This window comes from Peromyscus maniculatus, chromosome 16, assembly GCF_049852395.1.
Source record: "Peromyscus maniculatus bairdii isolate BWxNUB_F1_BW_parent chromosome 16, HU_Pman_BW_mat_3.1, whole genome shotgun sequence".
NCBI classification, from domain to species: Eukaryota; Metazoa; Chordata; class Mammalia; order Rodentia; family Cricetidae; genus Peromyscus; species Peromyscus maniculatus.
This window is the reverse complement of record NC_134867.1, coordinates 29,288,957-29,301,986: the sequence shown is the minus strand read 5'-3', so window position 1 is coordinate 29,301,986 and position 13,030 is coordinate 29,288,957. Positions and strand designations below refer to the sequence as shown.

General features: G+C 41.1%; 1 protein-coding gene across 7 annotated transcripts in view; it reads right to left on the bottom strand.

Annotated features, from left to right (window-relative positions):
• Positions 1–300: 300 nt before the first annotated feature.
• Tpd52l1 (TPD52 like 1) overlaps positions 301–13,030 on the bottom strand; it is a 110,067-nt gene continuing 97,337 nt past the window's right edge. For 2 of the 7 annotated variants that reach the window (XM_015999744.3, XM_076552534.1), the window contains exons 5-8: positions 11,129–11,143; positions 9,341–9,379; positions 6,483–6,543; positions 301–918 (exon numbers count right to left, since the gene is read on the bottom strand). In XM_015999744.3, coding sequence (XP_015855230.1) covers positions 790–918; positions 6,483–6,543; positions 9,341–9,379; positions 11,129–11,143 — 244 coding nt within the window. In that variant the 3' untranslated portion in view covers positions 301–789. The remainder of the gene's footprint in view (positions 919–6,482; positions 6,544–9,340; positions 9,380–11,128; positions 11,144–13,030) is intronic. The other 5 variants (XM_006981256.4, XM_042262125.2, XM_006981255.4 and 2 more) reach the window with 5 other exon arrangements.

Below are 13,030 nucleotides of genomic sequence, written 5' to 3'. Positions count from 1 at the left end.
TTAATGAGTGCATTAAGTGCTGTGATCAGTGTGCTAGAAACTTTGAGATATTAGTAGATTAGTTTTCTTGGACATTTTTCAATGCAACTTGAATTCTTCGTTTTCAGATTGTAAGACTGAGACAACTTGTTCATCCACAATAGAAGTTGGTGGCTGAAGATAATTACTTATGGTACTAGGCAATGCTTTCTCTGATACAGTTCAGAAGTTGATTTAAAATTACCCCTATAGAATCATTGCTATCAACTTTAAGTCCTCAGTAGCCCCGACAAAGTAAAGAAATCAAAGATCCAGTCATCATTAAAATGGATTGTTTTAATGACTTAAATAAATGTACATAATTGATGTAGATGAGAGAGATCACAAGCAGTTTGGTGAAGTTTGTAGTCACTTGGCCTACTGTTAGCGACAGTCTCAAAGAGTGCCTGTACCTATTGATCTTCAAACTGATAGCACATCACTCAGCCTTCCAAGACATGCACATTGTTATGGAGACCAAGCAAATACCAAAGCTAATCATTGTAGCTGCATGTTTGGGAAATATGCATTGAGTTACACAGACAAGAATTATGACCAATTATGAACTTGTAAGATGACACTTGAATATACTGCAGTGTGATGGTCCAGGGGTCCATCATCAACACAAATGCCAATGGAAATCATTTTATTAAACTTTAGGGAGAGGCCATTTAAATAGCAATATCAAAACTTGTTTTCCCAATGGGATTTTGGTCTTCGTATCAGGAGATGAGCGAGCAGATCCACTGCCAGCAGCCTGGCTGGTTGGACCTAGCATTGCAGCTCCTCATCCGTGGTCTGCCGGGGGCCTCCTGAAGCATTCTGGGAGCTGGCATGCGCTGTGGAGTTCAGGACCTCCTCGAAGCTGCCTCCACTGTGGTTTGTCCCTCCTACTTTCGTCTGAAAAGGGCAGAGAGATAAAAATCCCGTCAGCATTTCATTGTCATTTTTTGTTTTTATAAGAATGCCCAAAGTTTAACTACTTTTGAGTTTAGAAATAACTCTTTTTCCTCAGAGGCACATGAAGTTAGAGAAGTTAGTTTCCTTTGGGTTCCAGAATGCCATTCATTTTGTTTCTAGGACAAGATCCCAAACTTTAATTTCATACAAGTTTAGCGCTCTTCCCTTTCTCTCTTCTACGTGTACGGTTCTAATCCCTGTAGGAATATAATCAGATCTGTAGATGTGCAACATCTGTCTCTATCCATCTAGAGAACTGATTTAATCTAATTGGAATTGGATCTTAAATTGATTCTTCCAGTTTTAAAAAATAAGCATCCTTATGTGACTTATACTTGGGTTTTCTATTTGAGACATAACTGGTGGCCGATCCTAATTTCTGAAAACGTCTCTCTTTTTTTACGCATATGTGTGCATCTTCGTGTGGTTGTAGATACAAGTTTGTGTGCAGGTGTGCATGTACATAGGTGTGCATGCATGTGGAGGTCACAGGATAATCTCAATTGCGCCCCCACCCTCTTTTCAGACAGAATCTTTGGAACTCTCTAAGTAGGCCAGGCTGGAGAGACCTACCCACCTCCACCTTCCCAGAATTAGGATTACAAGTGTGTATCACTATGTGTGCATTTTTCACAGGGGTTTTTGAACTTGAACTCTGATCATAGTGCCTGCAAGACAAGCACTAAACCTACTGAGTTTGCTCTCCAGCCTACCCCTGCCTCCATTGTTTTGGGATTTGAGTTTTTGTTGTTTTGTTTTGCCTGCCTGAGCACTAGGAATTTCCTATCTTTCTAGGCAAGTAGGAAAATCCCTGAGAATACTTTATGGTGGGTCTCTTTTGTGGTCCTTATTTATTTATTGACTCAGTAGGAACAAAGAAGTCAACCTACATTTTAAATACATGCTTAAGTATTTTGAATGATTGTTCATTAGACGCTCTTCAAATGCACATTTTAGATTCCCAAATATTTAATGCAAGTCTGAACACTCACACTGGCTTTTCCTTCGCCATCCACAATGTGTAAAAACACCAAGGATAGTAGAGACTAGATAATGCTCTTGCTATGGCTGGACTAATGTCTGCACCCACTGTCACCAAAGTATACAGGTGTGCACACCGCACGGGACAATGACCATGCTGCCTGCCCTTTAACCTAACTGGACAGGGCTGGAGAGAAAGCTCAGTAGTTAGGAGCACTTGCTGTTCTTGCAAAGGAGCCAGGTTCGGATGCCCGCACCTCTATGGCAGCTTGCAACCCCCAGTAACTTCAGTCCCAAGGGATCTGAAGGCCTCTTCTGACCAACAGGAGCACCAGGCATATTTGTGGTACACAGACAGACACACAGGCAAAACACTCACACATGTAAAAGAAAATAAATCTAAAGAATTTACAAAATCTTAACCGGGGTTTAAAAGTTCATTCATTTAAAAACGCTTTAACTATCCTAAAAATCCTTTTGCCTTTTAAATTCAGTTATTAAGTTGACTTTTCTACATTGCTTTAGGTCAGATATTTATCTAATTAATTATTTATTTGTACAATGTTTAGATCAGAAATAAATCTATTTATTTATTTGTTTGTTTATTTATTTATTTATACACCTCCCCCCCAGAGTCTTCCTATGTACCCCCAGACTGGCCTATAACTCTACATAGGCCAAGCTGACCTTGAACTCCTAATCCCCTGCTTTAGTTGGCATGACAGGCATATGCTACCATGCCTAACCAGGAAAGCAATTGCTGTAAAAGGCCAAAGAGTAACTCTTTCATACTTCAGAACCAAATCATCTTGAGCACTAATGCTTAAACGAGCTATTGTAGAGAGCGGCCACCACTCTTGTGCTACCTAAGTGTACGGGCATGGGACGAGGAGGTAGGGACGCTGGAATCTGAATTCCATGTCATTTCAATGTCATATATGGCAAAATAGTATTCTGATTTTTTTCAAACAAGTAAATATGCAAAACCATTCTTAGCTTATATATAATCTGAAAATAGGTGACCAGCTGCCTCAGTGGCCTTAGTTTATGGACCTCTGCACAAAAGCGTCAAGCCCCAAACCTGTGATCTTAGCACTAGGAAGAGGTGGATAGACAGTAATGTATGATTCCACTGTGCCATTTCCTCAAAGAAACAAGTAGGATTGTTTTAATGGAATCTACTATGTGAAGACTTCCAGTTCCTTTGGGATTTTAAAAATTTGAATCCTCATGGGGTGTAGTAGCACACACATTCAGTCCCCACACTCGGGAGGCAGAGATAGGACCAGCCTGGTCTACATAGTGAGTTCCAGGACAGCCAGAGCTACATAGTGAGACCCTGTCTTGAAGAACAAAAGCAAAACCAAACCAAAAAAAAAAAATGCTAGTTCCCTTCCAGCTTCTGTTTAAGACTAGAAATCTCGCCGGGCGGTGGTGGCGCACGCCTTTAATCCCAGCACTCGGGAGGCAGAGCCAGGCGGATCTCTGTGAGTTCGAGGCCAGCCTGGGCTACCAAGTGAGTCCCAGGAAAGGCGCAAAGCTACACAGAGAAACCCTGTCTCAAAAAACCAAAAAAAAAAAAAAAAAAAAAGACTAGAAATCACACAGTATTGTGTCAGGTGAACTCTAATTCCTGATGTTTCCTCTTAGGCTTTCCTTTATCTAGTTTTTTTTTTTTTTTTCTCAAATCAAAATGGTAAGATACAGAAGTGCTTTTTAGAAAATCAATTTGGCAAGCAAGTGGGGTGCAGAGATTTCCTAACCACGTGTGTTTAGTGTCTCCACACTGCAGTGCTTTGGGCAGCAGACTCTAATTCTTGGCTTACACGAAGACACAAACAATAAACCTCTTCTGCACCCTTCTCTTCACAATATTTTTACATCTAAGAACTTATCACTTTGTCCCTGGACTTATAATCATTCTTTACAGGCAATTTCATTTGAACTGCACAGTCAGAATCCTACTCCCTCTAGGAAAACACAAATCATCAAAAAGCATCACATAACCAATCCATCTTCAGGTTTTGAAGGTTTGATTCAGGCTGTAATGTAATCATCGGAGAATAGGTGCACTAAAACTACAGTCCATGTGACATGGAGAAGGGGTGGGTAGCAGGATGTTGGTGTTTAAGACGAATCAGAACATGGTTAAAGACACAAAATGTGCTTTTGTAGGTGCTGGCTCTGCATCTGCCCGTCTGTTTTGGATAGAATAGCAAGAATGCGGGTTAGCTGTGCAGGAAACACTAGACAAGGTATCCTCCAGGAATACATTGCCAGCATGATGTCAGAACTGAATTCTATATGATTATGATGAACTGGAAAGTTTCCCATGGATTAGCCCACTGTTCATTGAGCTGAATATAAAAGGAGAAAAACTGGCTGAGACCAACGGCCTATGGCATGTGGCAGATTGCTTGAGGGGGTGGTATCACTTCAAAGCAGGACATTTTTTTTTCATAGACCATAATCATGACCCTGAGTCCCTGTCAGGGGCTTGAAAACCAAGCTTATAGTGGAGCTTGTGCCTGGAAATGAAACGCAGAGACATCCAGTCTTCTTTACTGAGCTAGTCACTCAAGAGGAAACAGCCTCAAAGCCTTTAAGTGGAGACTGAGAGAGAAACTTAGGAGATTTACAACCCCAAAGCAGTAAGCTATGGAAAGGAGACTTGAATATATCTGTTATTTATTCTGAGCAGCAGGGAGTAAATGAGAAGTTTCTGTTGATGAAGTGAGAGGCTTCATGCAACACCTGATGATAAGCTGTTCTCCACTGCCTGGGTGGGCAAAGTGGACTAGGCTTTGACTGTGAGATTAGCAGGTATATGGGATGTGAGTCTTGTTCAAGCAATGGCCAAGTGCACAAGCACAGATTCAGCCTTCAGGAGGTCTCAACAAATCATAGCATCTGATGGGCTGCAGGGTCATGTTCCTGTCTGAGGAGGAGATTAGCTCTATGCCTTCTGTCTCCATGAGGAGAAATGTAAGAGGCTGTAATTGCGACTCCAACACTTACATGGGAACCATGCACCTACTCGTTCCCTAAAAGCCAATGAAAGTAGGTTGTTCTTTATTCATCTTTGGCTTCTTCATATCTCCTTCTTCTAAAGGAACCTAAAAACGTACAACTTCTCCTACAACAGAAGTTCTCTAACAAGAAACAGAACCTGGACTCGTGTGAGGCTGGAATCCAAGTGTTGAGAAATCGACTGGGGATTTCTGAGCCTTTTATTTTGATACAAGATGTTCTAGAGAGAGATTCGTGCACAACATAGTATGTTGCCTTTTTTTTTTTTAATGCCCTACTTTGCAGGACAATTTAATGGCTCCTATTAATCCTTACTTATCCTGAGAGACAGAGACAGACAGAGAGAAAGAGAGAGAGAGAGACAGAGAAAGAAACAGACAGAGACAGAGAGAGTCGGCAAGTACTAGACAATACTGAGGAGTGAAGAGGCCATGAAGGCATAGTAAACACTGAATGGTAATTTTATTCTGGAACCTTGAAAACCTGATCACAGGCTGTAAAAACAGACCTTGTGAAAGATCTTGCTTTGGAGAAGATCCTTCAGGTCCAAGTCATTGGAAGCACCTGGGGTCTGTTTAGGACTAACTTACAGCCTGGTACATACTACTATGTAGCACATGTAAGACTGACATGGTGAGGGTCTGGAGGCAGCTAAATTATTACCATTTTGATCTATAGATCCCAATAACATAAAAATATAGGAATGGACTGCATACATGATAGTAATTATATCAAGAGGTAAGGACATTATTATTTATTTGGCATCTTCCAAAAGGTTCTCTTAATGACTGGTTTTCAATGAATTTGCCTGTTCTATATTAATGCATTTAAAAATCAAGATTAGTTTTGCTTTTGATATTTTTATCCCTCTCTGTAGACTAACATCTGTGGTCAAACAATTAATGAAACTTTAATACCCACCATGGAATGGGTGTAAGTTCAGTGATACCCAGGGATCAAATGCATTACTAGAAAGCAATGCATTCTGTGGCATTGTTTAATTTCCCCACTGTGATAGCCATCCTGTGTTGTGGTCAGTATACAAACTTTGTAAATAAGTCTGGGAGGCTGATGGTAGTAGACGGCATTAGGACACATGGCAACCAATTTGATTTTGCTAATTGTTGTCCAAATCAGAAGATCTGTGAACTAGTGTAGCAATGTCATTCATTTTCTATACACCATTCTCTCACATATACCTTTTTGGAGGGATACTGTTATGAAATTAAATGGTGAATGAAAATCCAAGTCACTTTCATGAACAACTTATCCCTGAGTGGTTTATAATCAGCGCTAAGGATACAGGAATACTCTTCACTGCTGATTTTACCCGGAGGTCTCTGTGGGAGGAAAAGGCCTGTCTTTATGCATGTCTACCTTCTCAGCTACACAGAAGGGTGATGGCCCTACCTTGCCTTCAGCACTAACAGTAGTAATGGCTAAGCTGGCCTCATGAAATGGACCCAATCATACACAATTCGCTTCATCTGTACCTTGAGGCTTGTGACAGTTGTCTCAACCCTCTCCTCAAATGATTTGAAAGTAGGAGAATTCCTAAAATAAAAAAAGAGAGGTCAGCTCCAAAGACCTTGTGTCTTAGCAACCATGTTTGGTTTTCAGTCCTTGTTTGGAAATATCACTTCTGCACCAGAGCTGGCTGTCAGTGTGCCACCTAGACCAAGTATGTTTTAAAATGCATTTTATTTCTGCTCAGGTCGGTCCAGAAACACAGACATAGAGTATTTCCAAGTAAAATGGTCAGCACATGGCAATGGTCCAGCCATAACAATTCCATAGTCCTCCTTAAGTCATTTTCACTGAGTCAAGGGACTGAGAGCTAATTTTACATTTGTTAATTGTTTAATTGTTTTCTACCACCTTATTCCCCTTCTTAACTCAGCTTTTTGTTTGTTTGTTTGTTTGTTTGTTTGTTTGTTTGTAGTGGAAGATCTGTTTAAAGATCATGCCTGAGTTTTCCTACTTGGAAATTTAAAGTTATTTATTTCAGTAAATTTGAGACAAGACAGACAAGAAATAGCTCAAGGAAGGAAAAAAAAAAGATGTTCCTGATTTTTCTCTTTCGATGCCTTAAAAAAATAATGATGTTGGCAAATTTCCAGGAAGTGGTGTTTCTGAAAGCTGATGTTCTCATTATTTTACACTGGCTACCCATCAGCTCTTTAACCTGTTTCTTTGTTAGCTGTATGTATTAGTTTTCCGCCCTCTTAGGAGATGGAGCCTTCTTAACTCATTGGCATTTTATTTATGACTCAAACATTGTGGTGTATTATCTGTCTACCAACCTGTGGCTTTCAGTCATTTTGTGTTTTCTTTGTTGGATATGACAACAATTGATATCACCACAAAATGATATCACTAAATCCACTTAAAGAAATATAAGCTAAACTAGAAGGTGTATCTTAAATTTGGCATGTTGCATTTCAGTAACAATTGCCATTAATTTAAGTCAAATATTTCAATTAAACTTTATCATAGTTAATAAACTACTTGCTCTTTCTTGAGTACAGAGGACTATGAAGTAAGAGAAATAGCCAACAGACTCTTCATAAGGGAGTGTGGCTATAATATGTGGGTTTGGTTATATGGCGTGGGATGAGCCATGGCTCTAGGCAACTAATGTATAAAATGGATTCTCCAGGCCTCTGCTTTGTTGAGGATTGCTCCTGTGACTTTGACAGTCCCTATGGCTAGAACTATACCTCTATTCACACTGCAGGGCAAAGCTTTATACCTTGCACATGACTCAACCATTAGTCAAGTCCCTCTGAGTAATCCTTCATAATAACCTCTTTCATGGTGAAGTTACATTTGTATGACTTGAAATTATATACTGTGGCACTTCATTTTCTCTTCAGGCTTTATGTGGCTGAGCCTGCCCACATGACATCCATCAGTTATGTAGGTCTACAGTGGGTAGACAGGTAGGATGGGTGGTTTGTGGATATATATTAGATTAGTCAACTAATTTCCTTTCAAAGGTAACTTCAGGAAGTTGATGAGATTGTCTTTGACCTATAGACCACAAGATGGATTTCTGGTTCATATTTTGTCCAAACCTTTGGACACCCAGATTTAAACTTGGTCAGTCAAGAAGCTAAAAGCCTTGGGTTGCCCTACTTTGTCTGGGTGTCTAATGGGAGCTGGTAACAATTCATTCTGAAGATGAACGAAGCAATCTTATTTCTACCAAATACTTAGAAAACCAAACACTGTGGTTAAATTTCCCAACCAACTAAATGAGCACATATCCCCAGTGTAGAAGAGACTTCATCAGACAGAAAAGAATAAACATTCCTCTAATTAAATTACACTAGAATGCATGCTGGAGAGCAGGGAGAACTGTTTAATCAGATTTAATTACATCATGTACAACTATAAACTTTTGGTACTGCCGATGACCCTAGGAAGAATTTGGGTCCAGTGGTCTCATACTATTTAAAGTAACTGAGTTCCCTCTGCAGTTACTCTAAATCATAATGTATACCAGGAAGCAGAGGAGAGCCATAGTTTTGACTCAAGTGTGGAAAGGTCCCAGAGGTTCCATGTGCTCCTTATTTTACACTGATAGCAGCCCAGGCTGCTGGAGCACCCCCTAGGAGCACCATGGGAAGAGCAGCAAATCTGGTACCAGCCTGTTAGTTTCAACACGGAGCAACTGATATCATTGAAATGGCTTTACTGAGGCTGGAACATTGATCTTTGGCAGAACGGCACTACATCTGACCTGTCTCTTCTCATTCCCATTATGAACATCCGTGCCTCCAAACTATCACTACCTTTGCATCATACTGTATCACCAAGCCATGCCAACCTTGAACTTGGATGTTGTTCTCACCAATAATCCATCCAGGATTGTAATGGTCTGTCATTGTTAAACTTTCAGCAGACAACTCAACTCAAAAATCTTAATGACATCTTTCTTTTTTTTTTTTTTCTCTCATCTCTCTTTTTTTCCTCCTAGGATTGCATTCGATTATGCAAAGGTGTTTAGAATGGTCCAGGTCTTGTGTTAATGCTTCAAATGTGTTACTTTGTTTTGGCCTCATAGATCCATGCCAGGCAGCTCTTATAACGTATAGTAAAGAAATGGAGGTTGCGATAGGTAAAGTTCTTATCTCTGATCTTAGGAAGGGATGATTGAAAGTCGTGTGTCTGTCAAAAAACCAAGTCCATTGCAAGTGGCCACCTTTTCTTGAGGTCATGAGGCATAGTGTGGCACTTCAGCTAATTCCTTTCACATAAAGTGATACGAGAAAGGAACTCACACGTAAAAATAAATGCTCCATATACATTCTACATTAGTAAGATGTGAATATTTTGTACACATTACCTCATGGCTGGCATACTTATGGAATGGCGAATGGAATACCTTCAGGAGAAAGCACATTAAAGGGAGGGGGGAAAGAAGACAGCACAATTTAAGTTTGTGGAAAAACTCTGGGTTGTCAGTTCTAAAACAGCAACTTCAAATATCCGATGTATTCCCTGCCCACCCAACCGAGATGGTATTTGTCTTCCTTGGGCATACGCGACCACAATCCGCTTCCAAGGGCATAAGGAAGAATAGATGAGCCATGGCCAAGGCCCCTGCTCTTTCCCAGGGGCCTTGCAGGAAAGCTAGAAGGCGTGGTGTCCCCCAGCCCAACCCTGGTCTCCACTTCCTTCTCACACTGGGGAAGAGCGAAAGCTGCACCCAGGAAGGACAGTGACCAGGCAGGTAGATGCTAATGTTCCATTGTATAGAAACCGTCCAGAGGAAGGCAGACGGTTAAGGAAGGGCATCCTAAGAAGGACATGCTAGGCTAACACTGTTCATCCACACACCCACACCAGCCTACATCCACTCTGAACTAGTAGCCGAGAACAATTGGTACAAATATAAACATGCCTGAGAATGTTAGGAGATGGATGCTCTTAATCCGAGGGTAGCTGACTCGTCATCTCCCTTCTCATTGCCTGGTGTTGGCTATTGAGTTTTGCCCAGAATTGGGATGAGGCAGTTTGGAGGAGGCAAGCCATCGGTCTGGGTGAGGGCTTGCTCTCCTGCCACACTTTAAACACAGATCCTGCCTGTGCCTCTCCCTAGAACAGTGGTTCTCAGCCTGTGGGTCGAGACCCCTTGGGTTGGCGCAACCCTTTCACAGAGCTTGCCTAAGGCCATTGGAAAACACAGATACTTACACTATGATTCGTAACAGTAGCAAAATTACAGTTATGAAGTAGCAACAAAAACAATTTTATGCTTGGGGCGGGGGTCACCACAACATGAGGAACTGCATTTAAAGGAAGCAGCATTGGGAAGGTTGAGAGCCACCGCTCTAGAAGCTAACAGGTTTGGCATCAAATCTGACACACGTCCCGGAAACTATCAACTAAAGTCATCAGGATGGGCAGCCTCCTACTAAAATGTCGGAAAGACAAAGTCATTCAGGCAGTAACTGTAGCCTCCCAAAGACTATACATAGAAATTGCATTTAAAACACATCACTACAGGAAATCCAGTATTGCCAAGCTGTTCATCTCCTAAATACAATCTGGGGTAGGGTGGATTAAGTTCATACTAAGATTCCAGCAAGAAAGGCTTAAGTTGAAGTCCTTAGGCTGGAAGCCACTAACTTCCTATCGTAAGTATTTTCCAGTAATTTTCCCCGCACCGCTTCAAAAAATGGATATTGAAGTTCAGATGTCAGTGCATCAGTGTTAAGGAAATTCAGAGAAAAGTGATAGGAAGGAAACAGTTCTCTGTTTCCTGTTCTGCAAGTTTTATTTAAAAAACAAACAAAACACCATCTCAATTTCCACTTTTTTTTTTAACCTCTTTGAATTCTAAGGACCCTGTCAGCGTAGGAAGAAATTTTTCTGACAGAGGAGATTTAGTTCTAAGAGACTGCTTCGCAAATGACACTGGTGTGAAAGATTCACAGGTGAGATGAATGTGTGTCTAAATGAACGGATTCGTCGCTGTGCAACTGACATCTTCCTTCTTGTGCGCGTGCTCCAGAAAATGGGCTTGTTTTTCTGGCTGTGACACAGGGTGAAGGGAGCTGAGAGCCCCCGAAAGGTAGAAGGGTATCGCATGGGAGGAGGCAGCCTCAGAGACTCAACAGCGTGTGCTTACCCAATAGAGTGAGACCTGCAGCCAGGCAGCATAGGAGAGAAAATCAGGGCTGAGTTAGCACAGAATGCACAGACATGCCCCCCTGTGACTTCTGTTCCCTTGCAAGAGCTCAAAAGAAAGGTTTAAGTAACTCCATTCACTGTCCTTTCGAGTACACAGTCTGCCTTCCCTGCGCTAGTTGAGGGGGCAGTCGTCCAGGACCCCCGTGGATATGGAAATCCCAGGATGCTTAAGTCCTTGCATAAAATGCCCTAGTGTTTGTGTGTAGCTTCTATACTTATTACTTGGATACCTAACACAGGGTAAAAGTCATAAAGCATTTGTTATGCCTTGTTACTTAGAGAGTCTTAGCACAAAAGTCTGTACATGTTCAATAAAGGCGAGTTAAAAAAAATATTTTCAACCCGTGGGATCTACAGGTGTAGAAACAACACCTGATAGCACTGATTTCTAAAGGTGTTTTAAAGGTTTTTGTCTGCCACTCTGTGTAAATGTTGCTTTCTGGTTGCTTTTCCCACAGAGATATATTTATTGATGGCAAGCCTCCATTCTATGCTTCCTCTGAACATTTGGTCCCCAGTGGATCACAGTCTGAACAAATTCACTGGGGAATTCTGAGAGGATGCCAATCTGTGATTGTAAAAACCATCCCAACAGTTTCCATCTCCTCAGAGTTCACTTCATGGATGTGGCTTTATACCCAGGTGAGGCAAGCAGTACTAACGCTATTTGCAGATGGAGAGAAAGACTGGACATGGTCATAAATTTGGTCCTGGAACACACAGAAGAATTATATAGTATAAGGCAATAACACACTTTAAACCAATGGAAAGTTTAAGGTAAAAATACCTGTGCCTAGCCGGGCGGTGGTGGCACACGCCTTTAATCCCAGCACTCGGGAGGCAGAGCCAGGCGGATCTCTGTGAGTTCGAGGCCAGCCTGGGCTACCAAGTGAGCTCCAGGAAAGGCGCAAAGCTATGCAGAGAAACCCTGTCTCAAAAAAAAAAAAAAAAAACCTGTGCTAAAATTTTAACATTTATAAATTGCCACATTAGTTTGAACAAAATGTTAAAAAAAAAAAAAACTCATTTGTGTGTATTTACCTGGAGGAATTTTTAAATAACATACATATTACTTGTTTTAGTAAAATTTAAAACTAAAGCTTTTGTAATACTTGATAAAAAAAAAAACTAGAAACATATCTCTGACTTTTTCCAACCTGATAAAATTTTTCATAACTGTATTTAAGTCTCTAGAAACATACATTTTCCAGGACTTTTACCCACTATTGGTTTCTCTGAAGCAACGAGGCCCAAACCTCAGACCTCATGAATTGCTAGGTAATTGCTTTACTATTGACATAAATCTTGAGTAGTAACATCAGCCACTACACAATGAAAACTGTGACTCTTCCCACGAAGTTATAATTAATGAGCAGCCTGAACTCCTGGGAAATGAGTTCTACACTAACTCATGAAACACTTTAAAACAGGCGGGAAGGCAGGTGACAGCTGGGTCTCATACCCATCCCAGTATGAACAGCAGCAGACCAACACACTACCTAGGGCAAAAGCCTTTGTTGCTCACTAGAGAAACACAAGGAACCTTGATAAGACCATGAGTCCCCGTCACAGATGTGTCCTGCTTTCCTTTGTGTAAGGACCACCTTGAGTTGGTCAGATAATAAAGATTAAACTAGTACTTGAGTGCATAATACATAGGGGAACTCTATAATACCCCGGCGATATTGAATTCTCCTTGCCTCTTCTGTGACTGGATGGAACCCAAGGGCTCCCTCATGTATGCAAGGTAAATTGTCTACCACTGAGTTACATCCTTAGCTCGAGTCTTGAAGAGGAGCAATCTAGGAACACACATTTTAAAACTGCTCCCCAGATGTTG